Here is a 21,384-nt window from a genome sequence, read left to right as displayed (position 1 = left end):
TGGAGTGCAGTGGCTCAGTCACGGCTCACTGCAGCCTTGACCTCCTGGGCACAAGCAATCCTCCCACCTCAGCCTCCTGAGTAGCTGGGACCACAGGCATGTGCCACCACATCCTGCTAATTTTTAATATTTTTAGTAGAGACAGGGTTTTGTTATGCTGCTCAGGCTGGTCTTGAACTCCTGGCCTCAAGTGATCCTCCCACCTCAGCCTCCCTAAGTGCTAGGATTACAGGCATGAACCGTCCTGCCACCCTGTCACCCTCTTTCCCTAAACCTTGCCCTCCCTTGCCCTTTCCCTAAACCTTGCCCACTGCTTTCCATGCCTGTCAGACAGCCCTCCAGAGTCCCTTCCCCTTATTCCAGACCTGGAGGGCAGATGAGCCGCAGCCAGACAAATCTGATTTCTCAAGCAGGTTTAAAGGGCTTTTCCCAGAGACCCTGAGCTCATTTCTCCTTTCTGTGTCTCCAAAGTGCCAAGGCAGCAATTTGGATCTCAAATGCCCCGATAGGGGTGCAGTCAAGTTCTTTATTGCACACAATGCATTTGTTATGTGGGGATTCTTTGGCCTAAAGGATGGCTTAAAGTCCTGATGTCCCACTGTGTCCCAGCCTGGCCAGTGCTGAGGGGCAGGAGAGCTGCCTTGCTTGCCTGTCTTCTAAGAGGATGGTTGTGGACACCTGAGGTCAGAGACAGATCACCTGTGGACTCCAGTCCTGCTGCTGGCTGCTCCTGTTTATTGAAAGCTTTGCAGGCCCAGAGAAACCCTGTCATTTATCTGCAGTCCCACAGCAGGAAGCTGCAGGGCTGAGATTTGCTCCCAGTCCTGTCTGACCTCAAAAGCCCCTGCTCTTGATTGTGAGGCCACACTCCCTCAGCCTGGTGAGCCTGTGGGCCCAGCTGCTCCAGGGGTAATGCACCACCTCCCAGCTCCTAGTTCACCCAGGGGCCTTATAAGATGCAGCAGGACTGAGCCAGAAGCCGAAGGGAATGACAGCCTGGGGCTGAGGTTCCTGGGTCCCTGACACTCACAAACTGCTCCAGCTCTCAGAAGCCAATCAGAGACTCCGTGATTTCCTGCTTGGCTGAATTCTCCTCCCTGGAGGCAGGGGAAGGAGGTGCTTTGCCAGCTCTGGTTGTGGGGCTTTATCTCTGGAAACTCTGCAGTGCGTATGAAAACCTGTGAACCAAAGAATGAGGAAGAAAGATTAAAGAGGGAAAGAATTAAGATCTACAGGGCCTCCCATGCTCTGCACAGCCACTCTCAGAAGCTGCTCTGCGATCTCTCTATTAGATGACCGACTGCTGCCAGCTCTGGAGGTGAGAAGGGCTGAGCCCCTCACCCCAGCCAGGAGCCACTGAGAAAGCAGCATAGTCAGGACAAAAAGACAGGAAGGGCGGGGGCGGGGGGTGTGGGGGTGTTGGGAGGTGGCAGAACACAGAAGTGGATTTCACTGGAATAAAAGGGCAGACGGGAGGGCAGAGCCATGGATGTGTTCCGTGAGTGCCATGCTGCAGGGTGAAGGGACCCTGGTCCTCCCATCCGTCTCCCTTCCCACCTGGATTAGTGAGCTACCCCCGAACTTAGCAGCTTAAGACAACAATAAACATCTCTATATTCCAGTTTCTGTGGGTCAGGAACCTGTGGGCAGCTGAGTTCAGGGTCTCTCCTGAGGTCACCGTTGTCAGGGGTCTTGCTGGGGCTGGAGGACCCACCTCCAAGATAGAACTCACATGGTGCTAGGGTCCTCCTGCACAGGCCTCCCCACATGGCGGCGCTCCCCAGAGTGGGTGATACAGAAGAGAAAGAACCAGGCCAAAGCTGCCATGGTTTTTTTTTTTTTGAGATAGGGTCTCACTCTGTCACCCAGGCTGGAGTGCAGTGGTGGGATCATAGCCCACTGCAGCCTCGAACTCCTGGGCTTAAGCACTCCTTCCACCTCAGCCTCCCAAGTAGCTGGGACTATAGGCGGGCGCCACCACACCTGGCTCATTTTTAGTTTTTTCCTTTGGTAGAGATAAGGGTCTCACTATGTTACCCAGGCTGGTCTCGAACTGGCCTCAAGTGATCCTCCTACCTCAGCCTCCCAAAGTTCTGGGATTACAGGCATGAGGCCACTGTGCCCGGCCCCCTACCATGGTTTTTTTATGAACTGGACTCAGAAGTCTCATACCATCCTTAAGGTCACCCATTATTGTTCCCAGCTTCCCCTGCACTCCAGATAATCACTGCTGATAGCCAGGCTGCCAGGGTTTCCTGCAGTGGCTGTGTCTGATGCTAACATGGCCAGCCCCTAAAGGTTGTGATAACTGTGTCCCCAGGACCCCTTTTCAGATATCATGATGTGGGCAACATCAGTCTAGGAAGGTAGACCCTCCAAACTGTGCGCCATCCCACACCCTTCACCCACCTCCACCCTCTCCTTGTTGCCCTGCTTATAGCCCCATCTTCCATCTCTAAAGAAGATGCTCTCAGCAGTGACTGGAGCATGGGGAGGCTGGAAACAGTAGGGGCCCGCTTGCTATGTGTGAAGTTGGTACTGAGCACGGCAAAAGTACTAACTCCTTACAGCCTCTCTGCAGGGTAGGTGCCTCCCATTTTATAGATGGGGAAACTGAGGCACAGGGAGGGTAAGCGGCTTGCTGAAGCCACACAGCTCTCAAGTGGCAGAGCTAGGAATTGAACCCTACTACTCTGCCTCCAGAGCCCATGCTGTTAACCTTATATTTATAGCATCTGTGATGTTAGGCAACATTTCCTTTCCACAAGAAAGCCACATTCCTCAGGCAGGGATTGGAGTTCAGGGTACAGCAAGAAAGACACAGGTTAGATACCTGGAGGGCTTTCCAGGCCGCAGGTCGTGAGGCCTCAGTGCAGCTTTGTCCCCTGAGGATGTTCAGAAAACGAGGTCTTCCCAGGCTGTGTTGAACACAGCCAAAGGCTAAAGGGCTGTGGTCATTGTTTTTAAATTAAAAATTGTGATAATTTATACATAACACAAAATGTTCCATTTTAACCTTTTTCTTTTTCTTTTTTTGAGATAGGGTCTTGCTCTGTCACCCAGGCTTGAGTGCAGTGGTGCGATCTTGGCTCACTGCAACCTCCGCCTCCCAGGTTCAAGCGATTCTCCTGCCTCAGCCTCCTGAGTAGCTGGGACTACAGGTGTGTGCCACCATGCCCAGCTAATTTTTGTATTTTTAGCAGAGATGGGTTTCACCATGTTGGCCAGGCTGGTCTTGAACTCCTGACCTCAAGTGATCTGCCCGCCTTGGCCTCCCAAATGCTGGGATTACAGGCATGAGGCACCACGCCCAGCCCAATGTAACCATGTTTCAGTGTACCATGCAGTGGCATTAAGTACCTTCACATTGTTGTGTAGCTGTCACCACTGTCCATCTTCACAACTCTTTCATATGGTCTTTTCTGGAAGTGTCTGCTGGCCCCAAGGCCTTTGGCCAGCCTGGACTCCCTTCCTCCCTGCTTCCCTGAACGTGGATGGGGCTGCTGGCAGGGGCAGGACGAGCACACGGAGGGAGGAAGAAGGCGCAGCACAGACTTTCCTCTTCAGAAGGGAGGTATTAAAATGATCCACCTTTGAGGCTCACTCTCTGCTTCAAAGACCCACGGCAGCTCTGCGGTGTGAGAGGGTTTATCAATAGTACCTGGAGCTCAGTAACTCATAAACCTTTCATTAGTTTTACATAGATGATGGCCCAAGTCCTAGGAAGTAGATTTAGGCTGGAAGACGGATGTCTCCATAAATCATCATCTCAGCAAATTAGGGAGTTGGAGGGAGCCTTTTTATCGGATTTCACTCGGGAAGCTCTGCTTCTTTGCCCCCATTCTGAGCTGATGCCGGATTCTGAGCCTCACGTGCTTGGATGGAAAATGCAGTCAGCGGCTCAGAGAAGGGCCTGCCCAGGACTAGGAGGAAGAGAGCACCACACTGCTCTCCCTGTTCTTGGGTTCCTCCAGGCCCGGCTGCTGATTTTATGGCCTTATCTGCCCATCTTGTTATCTACAGAGGGAGCAGCTTTCTAGAAGGCATTTCTTTGAGAGAAAGAAACGGAGACAGCAGCAGCAGCAGCACAGGCAGAGCAGTTTTAAGATCTCTCACCAGGCCAGGCACGGAGGCTCATGCCTGTAATCCCAGCACTTTGGGAGGCTGAGGTGGGCAGATCACTTGAGGTCAGGAGTTCAAGACCAGTTTGGCCAACATGGTGAAACCCCGTGTCTACTAAAAATACAAAAATTAGCCAGGTGTGGTGATGTGTGCCTGTAATCCCAGCTACTTGGGAGGCTGAGGCAGGAGAATCACTTGAACCCAGGAGGTGGAGGTTGCAGTGAGTGGAGATCGCGCCACTGCACTCCAGCCTGGGCGACAGCCTGGGCCTGTTATTTTGAATCTTTCTTATCTGCCACGTGCTTTATTAAGGATTTATCTTCACGTTATTATTATCATCACCCTCTCATTTTACAGATAAGAAAGCTGAGGTCTAAGAGGTTGAGTGATGTGCCTCTAAGATCAGCCCAGGAGCAGCCTCTTATTGACTTGACCTTTCTACCCTGCCTTCCCCTCTGAGTCTGTTTCTTCCCATCTCTGAAATAGAGAATCAACTTCAGTGCTCCCCATTCCTCAGAAATGAAGCTGGAGAGGAGTCAGCCGGGAAGCACTAAGCCTAGAGCTCCTGGGGAAGAAGATGCGCCTGCTCGAAGGGCAGGGAAAGCCGTCCATTTCAAGACGACGTCCACAGCTTCTATTTCATGGAGCCTTCTCAAAGGCAGGGAAGGCTGTCCATTTCAGGACAACATCCACAGCTTCTATTTCATGGAGCCTTCTCAAAGGCAGGGAAGGCTGTCCATTTCAGGACGACGTCCACATCTTCTATTTCATGGAGCCTTCTCAAAGGCAGGGAAGGCTGTCCAGTTCAGGACGACGTCCACAGCTTCTATTTCCTGGAGCCTTCTCAAAGGCAGGGAAGGCTGTCCAGTTCAGGACGACGTCCACATCTTCTATTTCACGGAGCCACCTCAAAGGCAGGGAAGGCTGTCCATTTCAGGACGACGTCCACATCTTCTATTTCCTGGAGCCTTCTCAAAGGCAGGGAAGGCTGTCCATTTCAGGACGACGTCCACATCTTCTATTTCATGGAGCCTTCTCAAAGGCAGGGAAGGCTGTCCAGTTCAGGACGACGTCCACAGCTTCTATTTCCTGGAGCCTTCTCAAAGGCAGGGAAGGCTGTCCATTTCAGGACGACGTCCACAGCTTCTATTTCCTGGAGCCTTCTCAAAGGCAGGGAAGGCTGTCCAGTTCAGGACGACGTCCACATCTTCTATTTCACGGAGCCTTCTCAAAGGCAGGGAAGGCTGTCCAGTTCAGGACGACGTCCACAGCTTCTATTTCCTGGAGCCTTCTCAAAGGCAGGGAAGGCTGTCCATTTCAGGACGACGTCCACATCTTCTATTTCATGGAGCCTTCTCAAAGGCAGGGAAGGCTGTCCATTTCAGGACGACGTCCACATCTTCTATTTCACGGAGCCATCTCAAAGGCAGGGAAGGCTGTCCAGTTCAGGATGACATCCACATCTTCTATTTCACGGAGCCATCTCAAAGGCAGGGAAGGCTGTCCAGTTCAGGATGACATCCACATCTTCTATTTCACGGAGCCATCTCAAAGGCAGGGAAGGCTGTCCAGTTCAGGACGACGTCCACATCTTCTATTTCACGGAGCCATCTCAAAGGCAGGGAAGGCTGTCCATTTCAGGACGACGTCCACATCTTCTATTTCACGGAGCCATCTCAAAGGCAGGGAAGGCTGTCCAGTTCAGGACGACGTCCACATCTTCTATTTCACGGAGCCTTCTCAAAGGCAGGGAAGGCTGTCCAGTTCAGGACGACGTCCACATCTTCTATTTCACGGAGCCATCTCAAAGGCAGGGAAGGCTGTCCAGTTCAGGACGACGTCCACAGCTTCTATTTCACGGAGCCATCTCAAAGGCAGGGAAGGCTGTCCAGTTCAGGACGACGTCCACAGCTTCTATTTCACGGAGCCTTCTCAAAGGCAGGGAAGGCTGTCCAGTTCAGGACGACGTCCACATCTTCTATTTCACGGAGCCATCTCAAAGGCAGGGAAGGCTGTCCATTTCAGGACGACGTCCACATCTTCTATTTCACGGAGCCATCTCAAAGGCAGGGAAGGCTGTCCAGTTCAGGACGACGTCCACATCTTCTATTTCACGGAGCCTTCTCAAAGGCAGGGAAGGCTGTCCAGTTCAGGACGACGTCCACATCTTCTATTTCACGGAGCCATCTCAAAGGCAGGGAAGGCTGTCCAGTTCAGGACGACGTCCACAGCTTCTATTTCACGGAGCCATCTCAAAGGCAGGGAAGGCTGTCCAGTTCAGGACGACGTCCACAGCTTCTATTTCACGGAGCCTTCTCAAAGGCAGGGAAGGCTGTCCAGTTCAGGACGACGTCCACGTCGACGGCCTTGGCAGATGTTGCTTTTTCCCATTTTACAGATGAGGAAGTTGATCCCTTGCCCCTGCCTCCCCGAGTTTCAGTCCCACAGCTAGTAAATGGTTCAGGCTGGCTGGAACCGGGTCCTGACTAGTGCTGTGGTGTCAGAGGCCAGTGGGCAGTTCAGCTAGTGCCGCCAGGCTCTCCAGAAGGCCATGTCTCCAGACAGGATGTCAGGGCATGGGTCCCTGCTGCTCCCTTCCCCCTGGGCAGGGGTCCTCTCAGGTGGCTCCCCTCTGCTTTGCTCTGCAGCCCCAGCCTCAGGTGCTCCTATGCCAGCTTCTCCTGCCCACCGTTTCTGTTCCCCAGGGCTGCCCTAAATGCTCAGACAGACTAATTACAAGCGCGGGCAGAGAACTGGGCTGCTGATTTGGCGGGTGGGGCTTTAGGACTCAGTGATGCTCACCAGCGCCGGCAGGCTCCCTGACAAATCAAAGACTTTTCCATTTCCTTTCCTCTCTCCTTCTCTTGCCCCTGGAGGATGAGCCAGCCTGCCAGCGAGTGAGCGAGTGAGCCAGTGAGCCAGTGAGCCAGAGGTGAGCTGCTGAAATCTGTGCGGCATGCTGGCTGTGGAATGAGAAGGCTCTGAGCAAGCCATGTCCCAGGAGAACTTTTACTCAGGAATAATATGCATGAGGATTTATTTCCTCATTGCTGGGCTTCCAGCTGAAGTACAGGCACATCTCTGCTTGGCTCCGGCAGGGGAACTCGGCTCAAAGGTTTCAACAAAGCAGCCAAAGATTCCGATTCAATGAACACTGAGCACATTCTGTATGGGAGGCTCCGTGCCGATAGCTCTGCCTACTCATCCCATTTAACTTCCTTTACTTTTTTTTTTTTTTTTGATACTGGGCCTCCCTGTGTCATCCAGGCTGGAGTGCAGTGGCATGATCATGGCTCATTGCAGCCTCAAACTCCTGGACTCAAGCAATCCTCCCGCCTCAGCCTCCCTCCTGAGTAGCTGGGACTACAGGCACAAGCCCCCATGCCTGGTGAATTTTCAAGCTTTTTGTAGAGATGGAGTCTCACTATGTTGCCCAAGCCAAGTCTCAAACTCCTGGCCTCAAGTCATCCTCCTGCCTTGGATTCCCAAAGTGCTGGAACTACAGGTGTGAGCCACTGCACCCGATGGCCCCCATTTAGCTTTATTTATTTATTTATTTGAGATGGAGTCTTGCTCTGTTGCCCAGGCTGGAGTGCTGTGGCACAATCTTGGCTCGCTGCAACCTCTGCCTCCCGGGTTTAAGTGATTCTCCTGCCTCAGCCTTCTGAGTAGGTGGGATTATAGGCACCCCCCACCACGCCCAGCTAATTTTTATATTTTTAGTAGAGATGGGGTTTCACCATGTTGACCAGGCTGGTCTCGAACTCCTGACCTCAAGTGATCCAACTGCCTCGGCCTCCCGAAGTGTTGGGATTACAGGCATGAGCCACCATGCCCGGCCCCCATTTAACTTTCATAACAACCTTCTGAGTTCAGAATTCTTACTCCCATTTTACAGATAAGGAAAGTGATTTCTTCAAGAGTCCACAGTTAGTAATAACACTCCAAGTGGGTATTTACTTACTACATTAACTTGCCACATGCCAGGTACTACTCAACATTACACATATTAACTCATTTAATTCTCTCAACAACCAGTGAAGTCAATACTGCTATTACCCTCATTTTGCAGGAGGAAACAGGCCCACTGGGATTAAGTAAATGCCCCAGGTTATAGGGGCCGTAGATGGTGGATCTGGGATTCAATTCCAGGCCAGCAGGCTCCAGGAACTATGTGGCAGGATTAGAAATAAGGGCCTATTCTTTGGATTCGAGCCCAGGTCCTGTAAACCATAACGTTACTGTTGGTTCGTCATGCCCATGAAAGGGATGGGTTTGGAGGGACCTCAGGGTCTCAGGAACTGTAAGGTCAAGACTTGGCTGTGTGCCTTGATCAGGACACGTCATCAGTGGGAAGCAGCTATAGAAACCCAACGTTAGTAGCTGAAGCAGAAAAGGGAATTTATTGGCTCATATGACAGGAAGCCCAGGCGTGGATATAGGGATTTTTTTTTTTTTTTTTTGAGACAGTCTCGCTCTGTCGCCCAGGCTGGAGTGCAGTGGTGCGATCTCTGCTCACTGCAGGCTCCGCCTCCCAGGTTCACGCCATTCTCCTGCCTCAGCCTCCCGAGTAGCTGGGACTACAGGCGCTCACCACCACGCCCGGCTAATTTTTTGGATTTTTAGTAGAGACGGGGTTTCACCATGTTAGCCAGGATGGTCTCGATCTTCTGACCTTCTAACCTCCCAAACTTCTCCCGCCTAACCCTCCCAAAGTGCTGAGCCACTGCGCCTGGCTGGATATAGGGATTGAATGATACTCTGAGGGCTCGATCTGTCTGTCTCTCTCTCTCTCAGCCTCATACACCCACAGTTCTCTCTTCTGTCTTCATGGAAGGGAAGGTGGGGGCCATGTATGTTGGTAGGCTGGGCACTGCTCAAAGGCCCCAGCAAAGAGCCAGGTGGGAGCTGAAATACATTCAATGCTCTGCTTACAAAGCTCTGTGTCCTGGTATAAGGCAGCATTGCCCCAGAGGGACATTTTTCCTAATTCATCTGCCTGGAGGAGTCACCTATTGCTAATACACATAAGATGCCGTGTAAGCTAGTAGTAACCCTGACACCTTCTCCTGGCCACCAAGACCAGCCCCACACCAGCACCCTCATCCCTCACTCGGCAACTCCATCAGAGTCACCTGCTCAATCAGCACGTATTTATGGAGCCCCTACCTACTGAGTACTGCTTACAAAACTCCCTGCCCTCCTACAACTTACATTCTAGGGAAGGATGGGATTGGCTTTGCTTGGGTCACATGTGCACACTTAGACAAATCACTGTTACCAAAGGAACGAGAGCACGCCCTCCCACAACTTACATTCTACGGAAGGATGGGATTGGCTTTGCTTCGGTCGCATGTACACACTTAGCCCAATCACTGTTACCAAAGGAACGACAGCACACTGGTTGACCCCGCTGAGCCAGATGCCCTCCCTTTTGGAGAGACACGGCACTTGCTTGACAGCCTCACCAGGACTACACAAATGGGGGTGGTTTCTCAGGAAATAGGAGGGCTGGGCCACAGAAATAGCTGACATCCACCCAACTTTGGGGTTCTGGGACAATCATAGTCCTTCCTTTCCTTATTTCTTTATTCCTCCCTAATGACTTTCCCACCGGCATTAGGAGGACCCTGGGCCCTGATACTCTGAGAACTGGGGGGTTGGGGGAGACAGGGTTTCCCAGAAGGGCTCAGCCATTGGCTTATCACAGGTGAAAATTCCTCATAGTCCTTCTCAGAGAGAAGGGTCAGGGGTCAGGGCTGTTTACCCATCAATGTGATTGTGATGTGACTCTCAGTTTTGGCAAGAGGAAAAATGAGGGGAATGGGGGTGTGTCGGGGGAATCCAAGTCAGAGAGCAGGGACTGAGTGGGGGCTGTGGTCCCATTGTTGATGGGTTGGTGGGGAGGGCTGGTTGGGTACCCAAAGCATTGAAAAGCATTTGTTATATGCCAGGAGCTTCATCCACTTCATCTCATTTAGGCCCCACACCTGCCAGGTAGGTGTCATTATCCCATTTTATTGGTGAAGAAACTGAGGCTCAAAGTGTTGAAGAAACAAAGATGCTGACTCACTTGCGCTGGTCCCAAAGGCTCTGCATGGAGTCCACAGTGCCCTGAGCCACAGAGGCATGCCCCAAGCAGAGTGCCTGCCCCATGCCACCTCTCACAACCCCAGCAAGGGGCCTCACAGGGACCATTTCCACCTCCTGATCCCTGGCCCACTTGCCCCTAGAGACCCAGCAGGCCCTCCTACAGCCTTACCTGTACCAGGTCCCCTGCTTCCACTCCCTATGGAAGCACTCCACTCCCATTCCGGCGGCCTGTTCCAGTTTCCGGAGCACTTGCATGCATTCTTACCATCAAAGAGTGAATCCCACCCACTCCCTGAGGCCACTTCATCATCCCTGACACCTGCCTGCCCACCGCGGGCACAAGGTCAACCCTGAGTGGACCCTCAGGGCCTGTCTCCCACTAGAGGGAGCTCCCAGTGTGGCCATATATGCCTTCTGGGATGCTGAGGGCCTGGGGCCCAGGCAGAGGGACCCGTCCTGGGGATGCCCTGCCAAGGGGCGTTCAGAGGCAGAGCTCTTGTGACAGGTTGATCTTCCCCTCCACTCCCCAAAGACCCAGGAGGCTCTGGTTTGTGAGATCAGCATCTTCATTATTAAAGCACAGGTGCCAGGAGATTCAAGTTGCCTGGAAGAGGACCTTTGGCATCCAGCGGCATGGGCTCTGGATCCACCTTCCCTCCTCTGCCCATGCCTGCAGCTCACAGCCCACTGGAAGTCAGAGGAGAGCAGGTGCAACTCACAGCAGGCTGGCAGCTGGCTTCCTGCTCCTTATTTATTGATTTACTGACTCGCTCATTCAACAGATCTTTATTGAGCACCTTCTATATGCCAAGCATTGGGCTCAGCCTTGGGACTACCATGGTGAGCCCATAGCCCCTGTCCTCATGTAGCTTTCAGTCTTGTGGAGGTAGAGATGCATAAACCAGCTGTAATATTGTGTACTAAATTCTACATGGCCAGGTGTGGTGGTACACACCCGTAACCCCAGCACTTTGGGAGGCCAAGGCAAGAGGATTACTTGAGGCCAGGAGTTCAAGACCAACCTGAGCAACATAGCAAGACCCCATCTCTACAAAAATTTAAAAAATTAGCCAGGCATGGTGGTGGACATGGTTAGTCCACCTGGTTAGTCCACCTGGACTGGTTAGTCCTCCTGGTTAGTCAGGAGGCTGAGGCAGGAGGATCGCTTGAGCCCAGGAGTTTAAGTTTGCGGTGAGCCATGATGGTGCCACTGCACTCCAGCCTGGGTGACAAAGTGAGACCCTGCCTCAAAAAACAAAACAAGGCCGGGTGTGGTGGCTCACACCTGTAATCCCAGCACTTTGGGAGGCTGAGGCGGGTGGATCATTTGAGGTCGGGAGTTTAAGACCAGCCTGGCCAACATGGTGAAACCCTGTCTCTACTAAAAAATACAAAAATTAGCCTGGCGTGGTGGTACGCTTCTGTAATCCCAGCTACTTGGGAGGCTGAGGCGGGAGAATCCCTTGAACCTGGGAGGCAGAGGTTGCAGTGAGCTGAGATCATGTCACTGCACTCTAGCCTGGGCGATGGAGTGAGACTCTGTCTCAAAAAAAAAAAAAAAAAAAAATCCAAAACCAAAAAACAAAACAAAACACACACCTCGGTAAATTCTACAACAGGTATAAGCCTGGGAGACTCCAGGTGCAAAAGAGGATGTACTTAACCTCTACCTGGGGGGACTGGAAGGCTTTCTGGGGGGATGGCATCTAACCTGAGACCTGAGGAGTTAGCCAGGCAACTTGAAGCATTCCAGGCAGAGTGATCAGTTTGTACAAATGCCTTGAGGTGAGAGAGCATTAGTCTCTCTCTCTCTCTCTTCACTTTTCCAGCACTCCTGTGACTGCGCACTCTTCTGGATGCTGGACTGGCTGTGTCACCAAACAAGGCAGGCAAGCTCCCTGCTTCGTGGTGCTCACATGCTAGGGAATGTGGCCATTCAGGTGACCCAAAGACGTATTGAAGCTGGAGGGAGACATGTGGAAGGGACGGTGGCCCCTGCCCTGCCCAGAGCACCCAGGCCCCATCCTCCATCCTTCTGCTGAGCCTGGCAGCTAGCCCCAAGCCCTCCTGCACCAGCCAGCTGTGGGGAGATCACCCAGGCCATGGGTGAGCCTGTGCCAATGTTTTAATAGCCAGGCCGAAGGCCTGCTGGGCAGCGCTGCTAATTACAGTGATTAATGTGTTTAATTTACTTAGAAAGAGTAATGTGTCATCACTCTGTTGTCACAGCCCAGCTCCAGAGTCTGCTCCCTCCCCTCCCCCTGCACAGGTGTCCCCCAAGCTCCTGCAGGCTCCCCACTGTGGCCCAGCCGCCCTTGAGCCCAGACACCTGGCCCTCCCATTCCCATGCCTGTCTGGAGCCTGACTACTGTCCCTTCCCCGGTGGTGCAGGAAGGAGCTCTCTTATCCATCCCCACTGCTAGAGAGCTGTGCGGCCACAGTGGTAAGGGAAGGTGGACCCTCTCATCCCCCCGTCACCTCTGCATGGGGCAGAGAGAGCCCCTGATCTCTAGCTCCCCTCATCCCTCTCCACACCCCCACTTCATTCCCATGTGGCACTCACCTCTAGCTGAAGTCGTTTTCTTTTGTTTTGTTTTTGTTTTTGTTTTTTTTTGAGATGGAGTCTCGCTCTGTCGCCCAGGCTGGAGTGCAGTGGTGCGATCTCGGCTCACTGCAAGCTCCGCCTCCTGGGTTCACGCCATTCTCCTGCCTCAGCCTCCCGAGTAGCTGAGACTACAGGCGCCAACCACCACGCCCGGCTAATTTTTGTATTTTTAGTAAAGATGGGTTTTCACCATGTTAGCCAGGATGGTCTCGATCTCCTGACCTCATGATCCGCTCGTCTCGCCCTCCCAAAGTGCTGGGATTACAGGTGTGAACCACCGTGCCTGGCCTAGCTGAAGTCATTTTATGTGGCTTCCTGTTTCACGGCCACCTTCCGGCTCTGGAGTGGGACAGGGACCTTTTCAGGTGCTCTGTTTGTTGAATGGAGGAATGAATGAAAGACTCAAATCCCCCACTCTGTGTGCCTCCACCCTTATAACAGGATGAGTTTGGATCTGGTGCTTTTCTCCTCCAAATCTCATGTGTCTCCCTTGCTAGCTCCCCTCCCAGGTAATGTCTATAGGGGACAGGTAATACCCCTCCCAGGTAATGTCTATAGGGGACAGGTGGCCCAGTGTCTTCATCCTACAACCAGAGAAATGTAAGACCACACCGCACAGAGCTGAGGCCTGATTATCTGAATCCATTGTTATGTTAGCTGGAGCAGGGATATCAAGACCAGTATGCTTCTGTGTGTGTGAGATGAAGTCTCGCTCTATCACCCAGGCTGGAGCGCAGTGGCACCATCTTGGCTCACTGCAACCTCCGCCTCCCGTGTTCAAGCAATTCTCCCATCTCAGCCTCCCGAATAGCTGGGACTATAGGTGAGCGCCACCATGCCTGGCTAATTTTTGTATTTTTAGTAGAGATAGGGTTTGGTCATGTTGGTCAGGCTGATCACGAACTCCTGACCTCAGGTGATCTGCCTGCCTTGGCCTCCCAAAGTGCTGGGACAGGTGTGAGCCACCGTGCCCTGCCAAGACCAGCACACTCCTGCCCCAGTGGCCAGAGGAGCCGGGTCTTGACTTCTATGGGATGGCTTCAAGCCTCCAACTTGAGCTTCCTTTGACTGCTGTCATTTTCCTGGTGCCCCCAGGGAAGGCAGAACTTTCTCATGCCTGGCAGTCTTCTCCTGAAGTCTGACCTGACTCTCCCTTTGCACCCACTCTGATCTCCATCAGTGGAATTGGGTGGGTGGCCTGACGGAGAGGGGCCTCTTCTCAGGGGCAATCTAAGAACTTTGTTCCACCTGCCAGGCCCAGCCTGGGCCATCTCCAGGCCCTCTGCTCCCTCCTGGCACTGGGACTGCCTCATTGCCTAGGAAGGTGTGTTTGTTTTGCTTGCTTATTCACTGCCACGCTTGCCCCAGTAGGCAGGCAGCTGGCAGGAAGCCCATGGGAGCCCTTCTCTCACCTGTGCCTGGCACAGCTGGGGCTGGGTCAGGGCAGGGTTGGGTGGGGTAGGCTGTGTCTTCACTTACTCTCCCTGAGGGGGTAAGGGATGTCACCTGCCAGCCCTTCAGCCCAATTAGGACAGGACAAGGACAATGCAGAGAGAGGGATTGCAGCCACACTGAAAACCAAAACACACCTCAGAAGGGATGCAAGTTAGAGAACCTGAATGCCACCCTAGGAACCACAGCCCCCACCTTGCCATTAGATGTCTGTGACTGAGGCTGGTCAGAACTTGCTCTGCCTCAGTTCCTCCGCCTGTAATGTGAGAAGGGAAAAACAGGAGGATCCCTTGAGCCCAGGAGTTCAAGGTTGCAGTGAGCTGTGATCATGTCACTATACTGCAGCCTGTGTGACAGAGTGAGACCCTGTCTCAAAAACAAAACAAAAAACCTAAATAAATTCTACAACAGGTATAAGCCTGGGAGACTCCAGGTACAAGAAAAGGATGTACTTAACCTCTACCTGGGGGGACAGGAAGGCTTCCTGGGGGGTGGCAGCTAACCTGGGACCTGAAGGATCTGAGGAATTAGCCAGGCAAAGTGAAAAGTGTTGCAGGCAGAGCGATCAATTTGTACAAATGCCTGGAGGTGTTTGATGAGCTGAAAACTAAGGTCTCTTCTAGTTCTGGGATTCAACACAGGCAGTTCCTGCCCCAAGACACAGCTGAAAATGGAACAGGGTAGATCTTTGACCCCTCAGGGTGGCCTGGCACTTCCCAGAGGCGCTGGGACCTGGCACCTAATGACCGCCGCCCCCCCACAGGAGAACTGTTGGGTCTCTCAAGGCCAGGCAGGAGGCCAGATTGGTAATTGACTCCTGCTGTAGGGGAGCCGGCCTGGCTTCATCAGTATGCAGGGCCTGTGCGGAGTACTTAAGAAAAACTTATTAATTTCCCCTCCACAAAGACTGAGAGTTTGACGGTAATCACAGTATCAAGTCGTAATAATAATAAAAAAAATCCCTCCGTTGAAAATCACAGTTGGGACTCTGGAGAGTTCAACAGGAAAAGATTATATTAAGATAAAGGAGATTATAACAGGGCGGACATTAAAGGTTGTCATTGTCAGGTAAATCACATCAGGGAGGCCCCAGGACTGCTGTATCCCAGGGAGGGAGCAAGAACTCCGTCACTGACCTGGCAACCCCACTCCGTCCGCCTCCCGCCCACCCTGGAACTCTGCCTCCTCCTGCCCTCGAAGGCTAAGATACACAGGTGGCTCCGGAGCAAACTTGGTAATCAGATGTCCCGGCCTGAGGACCCTCATTATGGGCAGAGGGTGGAGCACTGGGCAGGTTCTGGAGGACAGAGATCTCTGCTCTAGGTTAGGCTCTTACAGTCTAGCCTGACAGTGGTCTTCAGAATGTGTCCAGTCATGCAGGGGCCTGGGGGTGGGGCGGTGTTTCTGGGTCACCTGTCCTGTTGGCATTTTCCTGGTAAGGATGAGAAAGGAGGATGAGCTTGCGGAAAGGAGGTGATGGGGCTGGGCGTGGTGGCTCATGTCTGTAATCCAAGCACTTTGGAAGACCGAGGTGGGCGGATCACTTGTGGCCAGGAGTTCGAGACCAGCCTGGCCAACATGGCAGAACCCTGTCTCTATTAAAAAAAAAAAAAATTAGCCGGGTGTGGTGGTGTGCACCTGTAGTCCCAACTACTTGGGAGGCTGAGGCAGGAGAATCCCTTGAACCTGGGAGGCTGAAGTTGCAGTGAGCCAAGATTGCGCCACTGCGCTCCAGCTTGGGAGGCAGAGTGAGACTCTCTTTCAAAAAAAAAAAAAGAAGGGTGAGAATACCAGGGCCCCTGGACACTGCCCTGCCCTGCCTCTTGGACATAGGCTGAATCAGAAAGGGTGTCCCAACCTGTCAACAGGGAGTCCCAATCCCAGTGGAAAAGCCCAAAGAATTCTGGTGAGATATTACCAAGATGAGGCTATACTTGCTCAGGTGCCAGGTGACCACTGGCCCCCGGGGCTGGGGCTGGGTGCGGTGCAGGGCCAAGCTGGGATTGGTGATCCTTCTCTTGGACATCTTCACTTGGGCCAAATGAGAGGGTTCTCTGGTCTAAAGATGCAGTTGGATCTGAAAGTTATACTAGACTTGGGACGAGAAGCTACAAGCTGTTAATGACTGGGGCAGGGGCCACATGGAAGAAAGGAATTAATCATGGGCTTCTCTGGTCATTACCAAGGGGCCCTATAATGTGGAGGCTTTGAGTCCTGGCTCAAAAGGTTTTAGCTCTGCATCTTTGGGCAGGTTACTTAACCTCTCTGTGCATCAACTTTCTTATCTATAGAATGGTGGTTATAGCATCAACTTACTGCTGTGATGAGGATTCAATGTATGATTATAGTGAAGAATTATAAATAATAAAGGCCTGCTTTTATCTCTTAATTGCCCTTGCCTGAGGTCACACAGTCAGTAGGTGGCCAAGACCATCTCCTGCCCATCGCCTACTTTTTTTTTTTTCTTTAGACAGAGTCTCGCTCTGTCGCCCAGGCTGGAATGCATGGGGGTGGCCTCAGCTTACTGCAACCTCCACCTCCCGGGTTCAAGTAATTCCTCTGCCTCAGCCTCCCAAGTAGCTGGGACTACAGGCGTGTGCTACCACCAAATTAGAAGGAATGCTAATTTCAGAGAGAGAGAGATACATTCTGAGAAGGAGAACTTACAGAACGCCCAGCTAATTTTTGTATTTTTAGTAGAGACGGGGTTTCACTATGTTGGCCAGGCTGGTCTTGAACTCTTGATCTCAAGTGATCTGCCCACCTGGGCCTCCCAAAGTGCTGGGATTACAGGCGTGAGCCACTGCGCTCGGCCTCATCACCTCCTTTCTGCAAGCTTCACCTTGGGGAGTGCAGTGTGGCGGCCAAGGGCTTGGGCTTTGGACTCAGAGTGCCTGGGGTTCACTTCCTCGCTTTCGCTTGGGCCAGGGACTTCAGTTCTCATACTCAGCTTTCTCCCTTAGGAAAGGCGAAAGTCACCCTCCCAAGGTCAAGGTGATGCTGCTGGTGCAGCAAGTAGCTCAGAAAGGGGCAGCTGAGGCAGGCAGCTTTCCCTGGGGTCTCTGGCCCTAAGCCCCCCTGCCTGTGGCTGTTAGGCCCGGTGGGACAGTGCTTCCTCCCCCTGGCCCTCCAGGTGGCATCTGGCCCTCTGCGGGTGCAAGCCATGGGCACCAAGGACGGTTCTGAAGTCGCCCTGAGTTTATGAGGCTGAGCGGAGAGGACGAGGCGTGTTAAGTGTAATGGGGTTGTGTGAGATTAATGTGAGGCTGGGTGAAGCAGCTAAGGCAAGTCGTTTTGGCAGTTAATATGTACATTTAAGGAACAATTTGAGAGTGTGAAAACATTTAAAAGGAATGCTAATTTCAATGGGAGAGATACGTTCTGAGAAGGAGAACTTGCAGAGGACAGAGCTGGGGTGGGGCCAGGATGGAGGTGCCAGGTGACCCTGCTCAGAATTCAGCCCCCTGCAGAGTTTGTCCAGGTCCCCCCAGGGCCTGTCTGTGCCCACCTGTCTCCAGGAGCACAGGCCTCTCGGAAGACCCGAAGCGGGCACTGGGTGGGAAGAGCTGGGCTGGAACCCTGTGGAAGCAGGGTCCTTGTCTGCCTGCATTATGGAGCACAGGGAGTGGAGAGGGTGCAGCTCAGGGGGCTTTGTGAAAAGGGTATCGCTTGAACTGAGCTTTGAAAATGGGTTGGGAGGAGACGGTGGAAGCATGTGGATTTGGACTTTTCATCCAGGAGAGAAAGGTGCTCTGTGACTGAGCCTGTGATCCGGGTAGGACAGGGCGGCCTGTATGAGAGGGGAGACGCAGCTTCTTCAGGCCTGCGTGCAGGCTTCACTAGGGTCCCGGAGAGCAGGAGGCCAGGAAGAGCAGCCTCCTCCTCCTCAGGGAGCTCTCCCTCTCCTGGACCCTGGACCCTCTGGATGGGAAAGGTGGAGTCTCTCTGCTCCGAAGTGCTTTTTTTTTTTTTTTTTTTTGAGACAGGGTCTCGTTGTGTCTCCCAGGCTGGAGTGCAGTGGCACAATCACAGCTCACTGCATCTTCGCAGCTTCGACTTCCCGGGCTCAGTCGATCCTCCTGCCTTAGCCTCTCAAGTAGCTGGGACTACAGGCATACACCACCACGCCCGGCGAATTTTTGTATTTTTTTGTGGAGATGGGGTTTCGCCATGTTACCCAGGCTGGTCTCGATCTCCTGGACTCAAGTGATCCACCCGCCTTGACCTCCCAAAGTGCTGGGATTACAGGCGTGAACCACCGCGCCTGGCCCCACATGCTCCTTGATGGCACAAGCCCCCTCAGCCCTGCTAGTGAGATTGGAGGCAGGCCCTTCCTTCCTGGAGTTTGATCTTTCAGCACCAGAAAGTGTGTGACCTGGGATCTCCCGGGAACCCCTCGGCTCTAAGACCTCAGCCCTCCCGTCCACTGATCCAGCCTAAAAGTGGAATGGGCTGATCCTCAGCTTGCCCGTCCCATCTCCACCAGAGGCCCAAGAGCCAAAGAGTTAGTGCCGTCACAGCTGGCTGCGATGAAAGCCTTTACAAGTGCCCAGTGTGGTTATTAATGATGTCTCCCGGCTCTGAATGCCTCTTTAATTCATCTGCTTAAACCACTCTGGAATCCATAACACTTGCCCCTTAGCCTGTGGTTATTCCGCTCCCTTAATGGCCTTTTATGGAGGGAACTTATTGAAAGCTTTTCCCCACCATGAGTAAATCATGTCCTCTGGGTCATCCTTGCCTGCAATTTTATTAACTTCTTATGAGAAGTCAGAGGGACCAGAGGGAGGCCAATGTTTCCTCCGTGTTCTGTCCTGCCCAGGCCCGGCACTGTCCCTTTCCTGGCTGAGATCTCAGAGGAAGAGATGGCTGGGGACATTGGAGATCAATAATGTTTGGAATGTCTCAACCCAGTGCACCTGACTCCTTCACTCTCATCTGTCAATCCTTCTTGGTGGGTAGGAGCTGGGAGACCAGGCACTGTGAATGGGACAAGCAGGGGACACTGGGAAGCAAGGACAAGTGCCAGGAGGGACAGCATACACACCAGTTACCTGATTCACTGGTTACCTGGTGCATCAGTTACCTGGTTCATTGGTTGGTTACCTGGTGCATTGCTTATCTGGTGCATCAGTTACCTGGTGCATTGGTTACCTGGTGCATTGGTTACCTGGTGCATTGCTTATCTGGTGCATCAGTTACCTGGTGCATTGGTTACCTGGTGCGTTGACTACCTGGTGCACCAGTTACCTGACTCATAGGTTACCTGGTGCACTGGTTAACTGGTGCGTCAGTTACCTGGTTCATTACTTACCTGGGGCATTGGTGCACAGGTTGATTACCTGGTTCATCAGTGATGTGGCAAGCACCAGATTTGGTAGTAGGAAGTGTGGGAGGCTGAACCAGAGCCGGACACTGGCGCCAAAAATTGGGAACTGGAAGGCCAAGGACCATGCTAATGTGAGACAATAACCGAGGAAGCTGTGTTCAGGGGAAGGGGAGTGTATGGAAACTCTTCTCTTTTTCCTGTAAACCTAGAGCTGCTCTAAAAAATATAAATATAAATTTTTTAAAAAGGCAATTGAGACCCTAGGAAATGGAGATGCCCGGAAAAAAAAAAACCAGGAGGTTCCCCCTGGACATCTGGGAATGAAAGGGTTTGTGGCTTTGGAATGACTTTCAAGGGGTCCATGTGACTGTCTCCTGGCCCAGGAGAAAGAGGGGAGGGGAGCAGGGGAAATAATGGGAGAGGTGGAAGAGGGCACTGGAAGAGGGGACTGGGTGTCCCTGGGGAGTGGGACAGGACTTCTTTTTTTTTTTTTTGAGAAGGAATCTCGCTCTGTCACCCAGGCTGGAGTGCAGTGATGCCATCTCAGCTCACTGCAAACTCTGCCTCCCGGGTTCACGCCATTCTCTTGCCTCAGCCTCCCAAGCAGCTGGGACTACCGGTGCCCGCCGCCACGCCCGGCTAATTTTTGTATTTTTAGTAGAGACGGGGTTTCACTGTGTTAGCCAGGATGGTCTTGATCTTCTGACATTGTGATCCGCCCACCTCGGCCTCCCAAAGTGCTGGGATTATAGGCATGAGACGCCATGCCCAGCTGGGACGGGACTTCTTAAGGGAGCATAAACCCATCTCTGCTGTCTGCTCCCTGGGCCATAGGCAGGGGCATTCCCCAGAGAAGGACCATGTCAGACTGACATTCAGCTGCCCCCTCTAACACCAACTCTGAACTTCCCTGCAACCGCTAGCTCCTCCCTCTGGCCCAAGAGAAAGTCAGGACAGCCACCCGGCCCAGCTCCGGAGCTCCACTGAACTTCTCCCCACAGAGTGTTAGGAATCATCTCTATGACTACAGCAGAAGGGAGGCTGGGGCGGGGGCAGGGGCGGCCAGGGGTGGGGCTGGATCCCAAACCTGGAGGGGCCAGTGTCTTCAGCCGTCCCCAGGAAGGGTCATAGAGGGGTTTCCAGCCCTGACCGACCACTGGCAGCCGAGGTTTTGCAAATTCTACCTGGAGCCTAGGAAGGTGGGTTTGGCATGAGCAGCTCTGTGAGGAGCCCCCGTCCCTGGTGTCACCATCTGGGCCAGCCAGGTCATTGGAGGAGGGTCGGGTGAGTCTCCTCTCCTCCCACTCCAGGAAGTAGAGTGAGCACCAGACCTGAAGTCAGGAATTGGGCTATTCCCACCTCTCACCAAGAGGCTACAGTCCTGGCCAGGCGTGGGGTAATCCCAGCACTTTGGGAGGCCGGGGCAGGCAGATCACTTGAGGTCAGGAGTTCGAGACCAGCCTGGCCAACATGGTGAAATCCCGTCCCTAAAAAAATACAAAAAAAAAAAAAAAAAATTAGCCAGGCGTGGTGGCGGGCACCTGTAATCCCAGCTCCTTGGGAGGCTGAGGCAGGAGAATCCCTTGAACCTGGGAGGCAGAGATTGTAGTGAGCCGGGGTCATGCCACTGCCCTCCAGCCTGGGTGACAGACTACAGCTCAAATAAAATAAAAAAGAGAGAGAGAGAGGGAGGTTGCAGTCCTGATTCTGACCTTTGGCAGGGGAAATAGCTGGCTGTGGCTACCCCAGCCCCTCCTTCGTTCAGCTCCGGGCTTGGAGCTGG

At 52.9% G+C, this 21,384-nt stretch overlaps 1 protein-coding gene and 1 long non-coding RNA gene across 5 annotated transcripts in view; one reads left to right on the top strand and one right to left on the bottom strand.

The window, feature by feature from the left end:
• UBIAD1 (UbiA prenyltransferase domain containing 1) overlaps positions 1–21,384 on the top strand; it is a 106,785-nt gene that overhangs the window by 36,374 nt on the left and 49,027 nt on the right. The window contains exon 2 of one of the 2 annotated variants that reach the window (XM_054541852.2): positions 4,480–4,574. The exons of the other annotated variant lie outside the window; for it this stretch is intronic. Coding sequence (XP_054397827.1) covers positions 4,480–4,499 — 20 coding nt within the window. The 3' untranslated portion in view covers positions 4,500–4,574. Of the gene's footprint in view, positions 1–4,479; positions 4,575–21,384 lie in introns of those variants that run through there. 2 annotated transcript variants of the gene reach the window in all.
• LOC129052134 (uncharacterized) lies at positions 317–21,077 on the bottom strand. Of its 3 annotated transcripts, none has more exons than XR_008516967.1 (3): positions 10,385–11,755; positions 3,361–3,631; positions 317–1,178 (listed from the first exon to the last, which is right to left on the bottom strand). It is a non-coding gene; the product is annotated as an uncharacterized LOC129052134 (long non-coding RNA). The 3 variants fall into 3 exon arrangements; XR_008516966.1 differs by lacking the exon at positions 10,385–11,755 and adding an exon at positions 19,587–21,077 and having other exon boundaries at positions 518–1,178; XR_008516969.1 differs by lacking the exon at positions 10,385–11,755 and adding an exon at positions 19,615–21,077 and having other exon boundaries at positions 518–1,178.

Source organism: Pongo abelii, chromosome 1, assembly GCF_028885655.2.
Source record: "Pongo abelii isolate AG06213 chromosome 1, NHGRI_mPonAbe1-v2.0_pri, whole genome shotgun sequence".
Lineage (NCBI taxonomy): Eukaryota > Metazoa > Chordata > Mammalia > Primates > Hominidae > Pongo > Pongo abelii.
This window is presented reverse-complemented; position numbering and strand designations above follow the sequence as displayed.